At 36.2% G+C, this 12833-nt stretch overlaps 2 protein-coding genes across 2 annotated transcripts in view; both read left to right on the forward strand.

Moving 5' to 3' along the window:
• The window catches only part of LOC107749164 (apoptosis-associated speck-like protein containing a CARD), a 1631-nt gene extending 1227 nt beyond the window's left edge, over positions 1-404 (forward strand). The window contains exon 3 of the mRNA XM_016564270.1: positions 292-404. Within this exon, the coding sequence (XP_016419756.1) occupies positions 292-404 (113 nt within the window). The remainder of the gene's footprint in view (positions 1-291) is intronic.
• Positions 405-8530: 8126 nt separating this feature from the next.
• LOC107749103 (NACHT, LRR and PYD domains-containing protein 1b allele 2-like) overlaps positions 8531-12833 on the forward strand; it is an 11343-nt gene continuing 7040 nt past the window's right edge. The window contains exons 1-7 of the mRNA XM_016564168.1: positions 8531-9412; positions 10198-10275; positions 10406-10480; positions 10642-10785; positions 10888-11043; positions 11293-11367; positions 11610-11744. Of these exons, the coding sequence (XP_016419654.1) occupies positions 8613-9412; positions 10198-10275; positions 10406-10480; positions 10642-10785; positions 10888-11043; positions 11293-11367; positions 11610-11744 (1463 nt within the window). The 5' untranslated portion in view covers positions 8531-8612. The remainder of the gene's footprint in view (positions 9413-10197; positions 10276-10405; positions 10481-10641; positions 10786-10887; positions 11044-11292; positions 11368-11609; positions 11745-12833) is intronic.

Below are 12833 nucleotides of genomic sequence, written 5' to 3' on the forward strand. Positions count from 1 at the left end.
GTAGAAAACGAAGTGTTTGAGAGAGGCGGGGCATATAGGACCTACAATAATGTACAGTATTTGAAAAATAATGTGTTTTTTGAACATTAAAGCATGTCAACATATTCTGTTACACCAAATACACAAAATAATGATCTTTAAAAAAGCATCATATGACCCCTTTAATACATTGTTCAGTCAAAAGTCTATTTTTTAGATTAAAGTTTGAAACACCAATTAATAACAAATATTAAATACAGTCTAGTCCACAGTGTTAGTAAACATCCTGTAATCTTTCTTTACCAAATGAAGCCCCCTGCACCCAAGAAACTGAAGACCCCTGCAACCAAGACATGGAAACAGACGTCACTTGGAAAATAATGCTGCGTTCAAGTCCTCCTGGGACGTTCGTACTTACGAGTTGACAAGTCGTAATTACGACGTCAGGTGCGTTCAAGTCAGTTTAGTCCGCACAAGATGGCGGTGTACCTTCTTTTAATAAATTACAAGAAAATACAACAGGGTCTGCATTTTTTTACTTGGATTTCAGCTGCGTAACAAGAACATGACCAATTTAAGTTTATATATATATATATATATATATATATATATAGGTTTTCCTTTTGTAGGTGAACATTTTTTAACTTTTTTATGCAGTTTTTTCATGCTAAAATCACAATAGCTTATACATCATCATCCATAGTTATTTAGCCAAGTTTAGCCAAGTAGATTCTATACATTTTAGAGTTTTTTCTAAACTACAGGTGTTGAACTTGTATTATATGTACACCTACTTTTTAAAGAATTTTGTACATCCACTTTTTAATACATTTACAATTAAACTTAAATCAATGAAAATCATCCACTGACTTGCATCAGTGATGTCATAATTCTTGTGAATTGTCATATACTTACTTTTAGAGCTGCATTTGTAATGTTGAATGCATTTATACTGTTCATTGTCTTTCACACTGCATTGAAATAATGTGCTTCTCTTTTCACTGGATTCCCTTCTCATTGATAAACTGATAGCTTTGTGAATTGGTTTACACAGTAAATTTTTTAATTTTGTAATTGGCATTAAATTTCTTACCTGGCAAATAATTTAATTTGATTATTCTGGATACTGATATGTCAAAAGATTGCAAGGTGTCTGATGTTACTGTACTTCAGGGCCTGTATTCACAAAACATCTTAAGGCTAAAAGTAGCTCATAACCCACCGATTTAGGAGAAAATCTTAAAAATAATGGGCGTGTCAGTCCTAAATTTTTTAACTAAAAGTATTTCACAAAGCATTTTAGTGCTGAAACTAGCTCCTAAATCTGTGAAACGTTAGGAGTAGTGAAGAGGACTCCGACCAAACCACAAACTATTCCTAAAATGGCTGTTGCCGGCAATCTGCCTCGGAATGTAAACATTTTAGAAATATTTGATGATAATGAGCTTTCATAAAGGTATCACCTTCGGTTTTGAAGGTTATCCCAACTCCAAATTTTCCTTTGATTATGTCCTTGTTTTCATTAACCAGTTGGGCAAGAAGTAACAGCTGTGCTTGTGTCCAGTTTGTTTGTTTGGTTTTTTTACGTTTGCATGTAGTACTATCAGCCATGATTATTCTACTGTTAATTAAAAGGCTGTTTATATGCATATCTAATTGTTTTGAGAAGCACACAGGTAAGAGGCTGACAATTAGCTGAACACATACTTGTTTAATTGGTGACACTTAGCCTGAATTTTTAAATCTTTATTTGAATGTGGCAACATTTTATTATCATAATTATTTTTAAACCTTTATCTTTACTCTAAAATATTTTTTATATCTGAAATATATCTGACAGAGACTATCAGCCAATCACTGTGGGCATAGTTAGTAAGCATGCTGACATCATCCATAGCAAAGAGGTCAACCCCGCCCCCTTACTCTTAGCTTAAGACTTCTCTCTATTCATTAGTAAAAGTTTGTCTCAACAGATTTGTGAATAGGTTTTAAGAGAAAACTCTTTGCTAAAAACTTTTACTGCTATTTAGGAGAACTCTTAGTGGTAAGATAAAATGTTTTGTGAATACGGGCCCTGATCTATGCCCAAGGTATGAGCATGAGCCCATGATTTGAATGGAGCAAAAAAACACTTCAGAGAGGACTTTTCCATTACTTCGGAACCGCATACTAGCATAGCCCACACACTTACTATAAAATATCTTTCTATGGCAGGAATGATAAGGGATGTATTTGTGTGGATTTGAATTCTGCATCTGTCTTTCTTCTCACTTGAATGGATGTAGATAAGTAGAACTAGCTTCAGCTACTTATAAGCAAACAGTAGTTCTGCTAATTGGTAAGGGAGGTAAACTGGGAGGTTCAACTGAGATATGATAAAACTTAGTTCTAAGACCGGGGCTGGTTGTAACATTTATGACATTTCTGTGTGTATCTTGGAGTTCTTTTAAGCCAGTGCATTCAAATTATGATTCAAACTGGTTACAAGTGTCTGCTATTAAATGGTGTAGATGTTATCTTTGCAGCACAAACAGAAAATGCATGGCTTAGGTTTAAACACGAGGAGTGAAATGTTACAATTCACCCCATAGTCCGGATTAGTTGTAACACACCCTGGGGTGAGATGTAACATTATGATATCCACCAGTGTGAGATGTAACATTATGCAACAATATGATTAGGATAAAAAAGTGGGTTTTGAAATGGATTTTTTATTCAACACTGACTTTTCAATATAACTGGTGTGTGTTTGCGTGTGTATTACAATAGCATCATGATAATAAAACTGAATAACGTGCATGTGTGTGTGTGTTTACTCATGTTTGTTAATGTCAGACTCAGACCTAGTCATTTGCCATAAGATTGAACTTGAAAATTTCAAAACATTTAGAGACGCCCCACAGTTTGTTTTTCTCTTCCAAGTTCCAAGACCTATATATAGGCATACTTAAATTTAAAAAAAGCTATAACATATTTCATTGATGTTACAACTAACCCGAGACTGAACTAGCTCACCTTACAGCTAACAGCCAACATTAGCACTAACAACTTGCATGGAAAATATCTACACAAGATACATAATTACAATAAACATAATTTAAAGTCCCCATGAAATCAAAATTCAAGTTCCCCTTCAGGAACTCGAGCTGCGTCGAGATCGCTTTGGGAACGCCTCCAGATCACAGCCTTCACAACGGGGACTTCAGTTTTTCCCCGATCTCCATGCTGAGGTGTCAAGATCGTGGCAGAAACCGTACTCATCCCATATTTACAGCCCCACAGTCTCAAATTATTCAAAAGAACGTCGTGGGGCTGAATGATAAGGGATATGGGGCGATGCCAGTGGTGGAGCAGACGCTTGCGCCTGCTCAGGGGTGAGGCTGCTGAGCGGGAGCAGCCTAAGCCGTCAAGCTCCTCATATCGCCAGTCTCAAGAACAGAGAGTTGCAACCCGCACCCCTCCACAGAAAGATCGGGGGTCGGGGCGAAGGACAAAACTGAGAATGTGTGAAGTGAATTATAGGTGATTTGTAACTTGTTCCTTATTTGGGAAGCTGGAAGTGTTACAACTGACCTGTGTTACAACCATCCCCGGTCTCCCCCTCTCTATAAAATGTGTAAGTGTTCAATAATTCAATGTTGTATTTATAATTAGTTATTTATATTTCATTATATTATTCATTTATATTATTTAACAAACAAATCTAAATTAACATGTATCAAATATATTTTTGCTGATATTTGTGACACAATTTTGCATCGTGATTACGTAATAGGCGTCATTTAGCAACTTTTATCAACAAATCGACCTTCCTTTAGCAACTTCCCCTGAAAATCAAGTTGGCAAAACTGACCACACCCATCCTGGAAAATATATTCTACACTCACGGAAACCCAGCACCGAGGAAATATATGTTCCTTTGGACTTCGATGTTGGATGTTCTATAGGCTGGACGCGATGTCAGATCACGGTAAGGGTAGAACATTTGTTGTAGCCTATATTGAGTTTTAAACGCTCAAGTCTCCTCCTTGACTTTGATGTTCAAACTGAGCACGCGCACTTTCTGCAGGACTCGAGCATCGCGTACGTTATATCGGAAATTCTTGTTAGCATAAGCGAGTGCATTGAGAACAAAACGAGAAAAAACGGTGTTATTAACAATAGGTTTTGATTTATTATTTAATAAAGTTACGTCTTACTCTGTCCCACTTTTTTGTTCAGTTCATGTCCTGCGAATGGACTGAACATTTTTTCTTTGGATTGCAACTCATTATCACAAGGGTATTGAGATTATGCCCACTGTCTTTTTTTTTTTTTTTTATACTTGTTCATTTATGATACACCTTGTTAGTAGCTTGTAACTGTAATTGTTGATCAGTTAGTACAATGTAAGAAAAATATCTAGAAAAATGTAAAAGGTACTAGTAATTTTCCAGGACATTATCCATTAGGCCTATCCATTATTCGTTGCAACCCTGTAACCCCAAAACACAAAATATAATGTATAATCTAATAAAATGCATGTAAAAAAAAAAAAAACCTGTGAAAAATCAATACGGAAAATTCCTTCATAAGTAGATTGTGCCCTATTTTTACTGACTTTTCTGTAGCATACTAACTACTAATACACTTAAAACTGTAATTGGGTGCGTTTTATTTACTATCTAATAAAAAAACTTTAACTAATCGTTAAAAAACGTGTAAGTGTTCAATAATTCAATGTTGTATTTATAATTAGTTATTTATATTTCATTATATTATTCATTTATATTATTTAACAAACAAATCTAAATTAACATGTATCAAATATATTTTTGCTGATATTTGTGACACAATTTTGCATCGTGATTACGTAATAGGCGTCATTTAGCAACTTTTAGCAACAAATCGACCTTCCTTTAGCAACTTCCCCTGAAAATCAAGTTGGCAAAACTGACCACACCCATCCTGGAAAATATATTCTACACTCACGGAAACCCAGCACCGAGGAAATATATGTTCCTTTGGACTTCGATGTTGGATGTTCTATAGGCTGGACGCGATGTCAGATCACGGTAAGGGTAGAACATTTGCTGTAGCCTATATTGAGTTTTAAACGCTCAAGTCTCCTCCTTGACTTTGATGTTCAAACTGAGCACGCGCACTTTCTGCAGGACTCGAGCATCGCGTACGTTATATCGGAAATTCTTGTTAGCATAAGCGAGTGCATTGAGAACAAAACGAGAAAAAACGGTGTTATTAACAATAGGTTTTGATTTATTATTTAATAAAGTTACGTCTTACTCTGTCCCACTTTTTTGTTCAGTTCATGTCCTGCGAATGGACTGAACATTTTTTCTTTGGATTGCAACTCATTATCACAAGGGTATTGAGATTATGCCCACTGTCTTTTTTTTAAAAGCAGGCTTACATCTGTTTGTGTGTGTGTGTGTGTGTGTGTGTGTGTAGGAGAGAGAGAACTATTAGATATGTTTGAAAATCTTAACAGCAGCATCAAATGTAACTGATTTTAAAAGCAAGTATGTCTATATTGTACGGACAATATGTCTGTACCATATTTTTGATTTTCATGGGAATTTATTATTTACAAAAATGTCAAATTTAGCTCTGTCCTACATTTTGCACACAACCCTGTTACCACGTTATTATCCTTCTACAAATAAAGCTACATTTATGGCAAAAACTCATTTATAAGTAACTATAAACCACTGTTTGGTCCTGGACTGAGTCTGAGTGCGTAATTTAGACTATAGGCTATTTGTAACTTTGTCTGCTGTGTTTTTATTATTCTACATTTATTAATAGTTCAAAACCAAAATGAAGATTCCGTCCATTTATCAACCCTAGCAAACTACAAAAAAGCCATTAAAGTACCATTTTTGCCTAACATATTCTTTTGTGTTCCTCAAGATAATAAAACAGCCTTTAAATGACATGAGTGAGTATAAATGATCAAAGTTTTTTTTTTTTTTTTTTTTTCACACACTTTTTTAATTCAGCAAGATTCTACGTCTTGAGACTGTGAAAATGTACTGGGATTGACCCTCGTGGGTGTAGTGCTCTCTCGCTGCACAGGTGGGCAGATGGATCCTGTGTCTGTTCCAGCTCTGCTGATCAGGGATCAGGTGGCCTTTCTCAAAACGGGCTCATCCAGAGGGTTACAATGGTGATGCCAGTGATGGATGAGCTGCTGGCACAACACGAGCTCAATGATCAGACATATACACGGATTAGGAGAGCACCAACCAACCGTGAGCAAATGACAGAGCTTTATATCGCACTGAATGAAGGAGGGAATAAAGTGAAATCTGCCTTTTACTTTGCTCTGAGGAAGCATGAACCACACCTGCTCTGTTACCTGGGTAAATATCTGACGGAAAACAATATATTATTGAAAAATTGAAATACAGTCAATGCATTCTGGGAAACTGTTTTTCCACCCTGGTCTGCAAAAGTTCATTTATTAAACATGATGAAATATATAAATTAAATACATTTCAGTAGGTTATCTATCTATCTATCTATCTATCTATCTGTTCATTTGTTACCTTTCTCGGTATATGAATTCAGCATTAATTTCTTTAATTACAATTGATTTTATTTCTATTTTCATACAATACAATTCAAATTGAATTTCTGAACCCTATTTGCTACAGTACCTCAATTTTAAAGGCATTCAAAAACGCTCTGAATAGATCTTTTTTACATTTCTCAGCAGCGGACGTCGTCATAGTTGGGTTAACTTAAAGAGTTTATGTTTTGCATTCCCATTTGCTCAAATATGACTTTCAATAAAAGGAAAAAAATTAAATGACATGAGTGAGTATAAATGATCAAAGTTTTTTTATTTATTTTTTTTGCACAACCTATTCTTTTAATCACAAATCTATGTTGTAAATGTTAGAAAAAGGCTTTAATCATTTGGAGATGGGAAATAATCTCTTCATGTCTTCTTCTCCAGGGGCCCGATATGTAGACACGCACAGGGCTGAGCTCATCCAGAGCGTCCAGAGAGTGATGGTGGTGACACGCAATCTGCTGTCAGAGGGCAGGATCAATGTGGAGACATATTCACAGATCAGGAGAGCTGGGACCAAACAGGACAGAATGAGAAAGCTTTATGAAGCACTGGATGAAGGAGGAGCTGAAATTAAATCTGCGTTTTACGCTGCACTGAGGAAGTGTGAACCAGACCTTACTTTCCTGGGTAAAGACACCACAGAAAATAATCTATCCAAAAGTTTACCAAGAATATAAGTAAAGAAACGTGCCATATCATCCCTTAAAACACTTTATATTGGTTATGCTTAACACTCTGAAGTAAATGTATCTCTCTCCTTCTCTCCTTAATAGGTGTTTTGTTTGAACCAGTACATAGTTTAATTTATCTTACAATTGATCCATTCCTGAAACGTAAGTGTAAATGCTTCATCACTGATCTACTTTGTATGTGAAAATGCTTGAAACTTTCAATAATTTTGAGAAAACAAGGTAATAATATGTCCCTGATGCTGTCATCTCCAGAAGCCCAGTTTGTAGATAGGAACAGGTCTGAGCTCATCCAGAGGGTTACAATGGTGATGCCAGTGATGGATGAGCTGCTGGCACAACACGAGCTCAATGATCAGACATATACACGGATTAGGAGAGCACCAACCAACCGTGAGCAAATGACAGAGCTTTATATCGCACTGAATGAAGGAGGGAATAAAGTGAAATCTGCCTTTTACTTTGCTCTGAGGAAGCATGAACCACACCTGCTCTGTTACCTGGGTAAATATCTGACGGAAAACAATATATTATTGAAAAATTGAAATACAGTCAATGCATTCTGGGAAACTGTTTTTCCACCCTGGTCTGCAAAAGTTCATTTATTAAACATGATGAAATATATAAATTAAATACATTTCAGTAGGTTATCTATCTATCTATCTATCTATCTATCTGTTCATTTGTTACCTTTCTCGGTATATGAATTCAGCATTAATTTCTTTAATTACAATTGATTTTATTTCTATTTTCATACAATACAATTCAAATTGAATTTCTGAACCCTATTTGCTACAGTACCTCAATTTTAAAGGCATTCAAAAACGCTCTGAATAGATCTTTTTTACATTTCTCAGCAGCGGACGTCGTCATAGTTGGGTTAACTTAAAGAGTTTATGTTTTGCATTCCCATTTGCTCAAATATGACTTTCAATAAAAGGAAAAAAATTGAGAGAGACTGATAATAACGGCAGTCAGAAGAGAGAACGATGTCAAATGTACCATCCCTCCCATAGACGCTGCATTAGAAACACCCGCGCATTAGCGTAAACAAGTTTTTTTTTGTAATTTGATGCTGAGGTAATATAATACAAAGAATAATGTTATAAATGTACATACATTTTTCAAAAAAATACAAATATTAAAACATTTCAAGGATTTACGATGCTGATGACCATTAAACGCATCATCACAATCTTGTGAAAAGGGTCCATGGCACACATTAAGTATTAAGTTGCATTCAATGGGTGCAGGAGTACTTCCAGAAGTTCTTTCAGGATGAGCAGCTCTTCAGGAAAACATATGAGAGTCTGAAGACAAATGAAAGCCTCCTGACTGCCTGCTCTGTGCCTTTGCTGTGTTGGATGGTCTGTTTTTGTCTGAAGAAACACTTTACAGACGGTGATCATGTGATGAGAGAACTAAAGACAACCACCTCCATTTATGTGCAGTTTGTGTCCACTCTACTGGAGCATCATGACCAGAGTCAGTCTGTCCTCAGGAGTCTGGGTCAGCTGGCAGAGGAAGGGATAATGGATGAAGAAGTCCTCTTTGACAAGAAGACCGTGTTCAAGACAGGTTTAGATGCTGAAAGTAGCCTGTTCCTGCATGAACCTGATATTCAAGATTTATTAAGGAAAAGAGCACTCAAGTTTATGCACCTCAGCTTTCAGGAGTTCTTCATGGCTCTTTATTATATGTTTCTGAATGAAGAAGAGTCCCAGAGGAACATCAGAGACATCCTAGCTGCTGAAAGAGTGAAAGGTAGACTAACAAATTCCATACCTTCAGTGCTTCTGTTTCTCTGTGGTCTCTCTAATGAAGACTCAAGCAACTCACTCTTTGAAAAGCACAACTGGACTGTTCCTTACATCATAAGAAAAGAAATGGAGAGCACAATCCTTACACTTCAGGATGAAGATAAACTATTTGCTCTCCAGTGTCTGTATGAGCTCCAGGATGAGGAGTTTGTGAGGAGAGCTTTAGGAGATTGGGTATCCCTGGATCTGTCTAACATTTCTCTGAGGAGCACAGACTGCTGGGTGCTGCTGTACTGTCTTCAGTGCTGTCCACACATCAGATACCTGAACCTCATGTACTGTGATTTAACAGCTGAGAAACTCAAGATTCTTCAGCCAGCACTCTGTATGTGTGAGACTCTGAGGTCAGTGTGTTTGCAGAGCAGTTTGTGTGATGTACAGTAAATACTTACCTGTGCATAAGTATGATCATAAGTGTTTATATATTGCTGGATTGAGGGGTCATAAGATGAACAACCAAAATGTCCTAGATATTTTGAGATAAAATAGTTAACTGTACTATGAAAACAGCCTCATTAAAGAAAAAAAAGACCATATTATTGAAGGATCAGGCATTTAAAACTTATAATACCCGTATTGGCCCGAATATAAGACGACCCCCCTTTTTCCAGATGTACCTTTTGGAAAAAGGCTTTTTAAAAACCAAATCTAGTTTTTTCTCAGTAAAACACATTTTGTCTTAAATTATTTTCATATTGCATATTCTTCCTATTTTAATTTTTGTTTTGAAAGTATGGTAAAAACTGGTCAAATGTACCAACAATCACATTTAAAAAATATACACTTTTTGATATACGCTAGCTGCGCTAGCTAGCGCTAGCTGAAGGCAGCAAAACGAAGGGGAAACTGGAGGCGGCCCATTCAAACCAGCGCAGGTTCGGCTACATAAGGAGCGCGTTTTTTCAGATGTATTTCCAAGAAAAAAACATCGTCTTATATTCGGGTCAATACAGTATACTATATTTGGAAATTTGTATTTTCATAGAATGTTGTTTACACAGAAAATTTAAAAGTCATGCCAGTAAAAAGGGCCCGTTTAACTCCACAAGTGTGTCTGAGTGAGGGTGAGAATTCCACTACATAAGCTATAATATAAAATTTAGATCTGAATGATATTTTTTTATTATAGGTTGTCAGTGGACCATCTGCCTGAATTTGGAGATTTGAGCAAGACTCTCTGTGAATTCAAATCATTGAAGGAACTGAAGTACTGTAACTTTTTCATCTCTAAACAGTCATAGTTAATGCTATTTTAAAGTATTCTATAAATTGTGATTTTTATTTAAAAAAAAATTTTTTTTTATACCAATATTTAGTGTTTTTGTTCTGACTTGTAGAGTTCAGGAGGATGAATACAGGGGTGAGAGTCCCAGGTGGTCACTTGACCTGTCTGTTGCACAGGAAGATTACCTGTAATTTAACTTCTTTCTTCATTTTACATTTCATTTTTACAATTAAACTGTACTTAAACTTATAAAAATAGCATAATATGTTTCAGAACACAACCAAAATCATTCATATTGAGTGTACAATGCTGTTATCAAATGTTTCTCTTTATTTCTGTCTGTTTCAGGTTGTCTTTGAGCTCCTCAGAGAAGAATCCATCATTTCCAACAGTCTTAAACATCAGTCTTACGTGTCCACAATCAGAGATATCCAGCACTGACTGGACACTCTTCTTACAGAAACTTAGCAAGGCAGGACAATTTGCTGAAGAGTAATGAAATTATTAATTTAATTTGGCTATTCAATTAAATTGGCTATTTGTCTCATCAGTAGCTTTACTTTAATTCATACATGTAACAATTAATTTTTGCAGCTCTTCAGCTCTTGATGAGTTTGTCAGTTTGCTGCTGTCTTCATTTTACTTTGGCGGTCTGAAAAAGTTGAATCTGAAGGTGGTCAGCTTTAATGAGAGCTGGGCTTCTGGGATCATTTCCCTTGTCCAGACCTGCACCAGTCTACAGCAGCTCAGGTAGGAATAGGCATACACTGATTTCTATTGATTTCTTTTGTATCATCAAGACATTACAAAAAAGAATCAGGATTTTTTTTCCCACACTGTTTTCCCTAAATGAACTCAAGGAAGAATATTTTTATTGGAAACAGCCTTCAAATGTTCACATATACTCTGTTATTCTCTTTCTACTCTTACTATTTACAGATCAATACTGATATTTGACTATGAGATTTATGTCTTTCATCTTTTATTCTGTTTTGCCAGTATTGAGGAATACAGCGACAATCCTAGAAGTCTCTTCTCAAGGTTCATTGTATTAGTTTACAATGAAGACATCAGGTATTATACTTCATGTTGCCCTGCACACATGGAATTTCATGTTTATTTTTATGCTGTATTTTAATGAGCCAATAAAATTCAGTATTTACAGTAAAAACATACTCAAGCATTGCACATGCAGTATACTCAGTGTTTGTAATACATTCCAAATGTCCTTTAAAAGAGTACATCGCCCAGATGTTGGCAAATACGTGTATTTGCATTATCATATATGTTTAACTGTTGTTGTTGTTGTTTTTTAGGTTGGATATAAGGCATAGACGGAACACTGAATCTCTCTCAAAAATCTCTCTTACTTTTCCACGCTCAGCGTTAAGCAGCTCTGACTGGAAAATCCTCTTCCAGAGATTTCATGAAGTGTCTAGATACCAACAAAAGTAATCTAGAATTAACATTAAAGCCATGATAACACCTTTCAGCATGCAGTCAAAACTACACCAAAATCAGAATTTATACGTTGACAATAGCCAGTTCCTTTACATATTGTTAGTGCATGATTAATTTATATCATAAATGAACATGATGAATACTGGTCACAAATGCAGCTGGTCATGATGAAGGGCATGAGGGGTGACCACACTGATGTAAATGACTAGACATTAGGGGTGTAGCGATCCATTGATATGGATTGATACATCGATACGATATAGGCATCTTTATTTTGGCACGGTCCACATTTTCACACAATGTCCGTCTATACATTACTGCCAACGCATGCATTCTCCTTCAAACTCACCTGTCAGGGCTCGATAATGAGGCGAGCATAACGCTCGGGACAGTTGATGGAAGTGTCGAGTGCTGTGTGAGAAGTTTTCTGTGCGTACACATCCGAAGCGTGCACACAGGGACAGCTGGGTCTCAGTGCGCGAATACTTAATTGAGTTCTCTTTTGCTTATTTTTGTGCTTGAATGAACAAATACAGACACAATTACAGCAAAATACGTGTCTTGGCAAATATCCTGTAAACATGATTATATCTTAACGTAAACAATTGAGAAAGAAAACGCATGTGTATCAGAAAACTGGATCTGCATTTTATCTTAAAGGGTTAGTTCACCCAAAAATGAAAATTCTGTCATTAACTACTCACCCTCATGTCGTTCCAAACCCGTAAGACCTTCGTTCATCTTCGGAACACAAATTAAGATATTTTTGATGGAATCTGAAAGCTCTGACCCTCCATAGACAGCAATGATATTACCATGATTAACGCACAGAAACTTCTCCCAGAGTTACCGTCTTCCACCATTTTGGAGAGTACCCCAGAACGTAATCAATGTAATCAGTGTTGTTTACGTTCAGTAGACAGTGCGCGCATGCTGAACGTAAACAACTCTCATTACGTTGATTACGTTCTGGGGTACTCTACAAAATGGCAGAAGACAGTAACATGGGGAGAAAAACTGCTGAATAAATTGTTATTATTGTTTTCTTTGCGCACAAAAAGTATTCTCGTAGCTTCGTA

The sequence above is a fragment of the Sinocyclocheilus rhinocerous genome, unplaced genomic scaffold, assembly GCF_001515625.1.
Source record: "Sinocyclocheilus rhinocerous isolate Xijiao unplaced genomic scaffold, SAMN03320098_v1.1 scaffold919, whole genome shotgun sequence".
NCBI lineage: Eukaryota > Metazoa > Chordata > Actinopteri > Cypriniformes > Cyprinidae > Sinocyclocheilus > Sinocyclocheilus rhinocerous.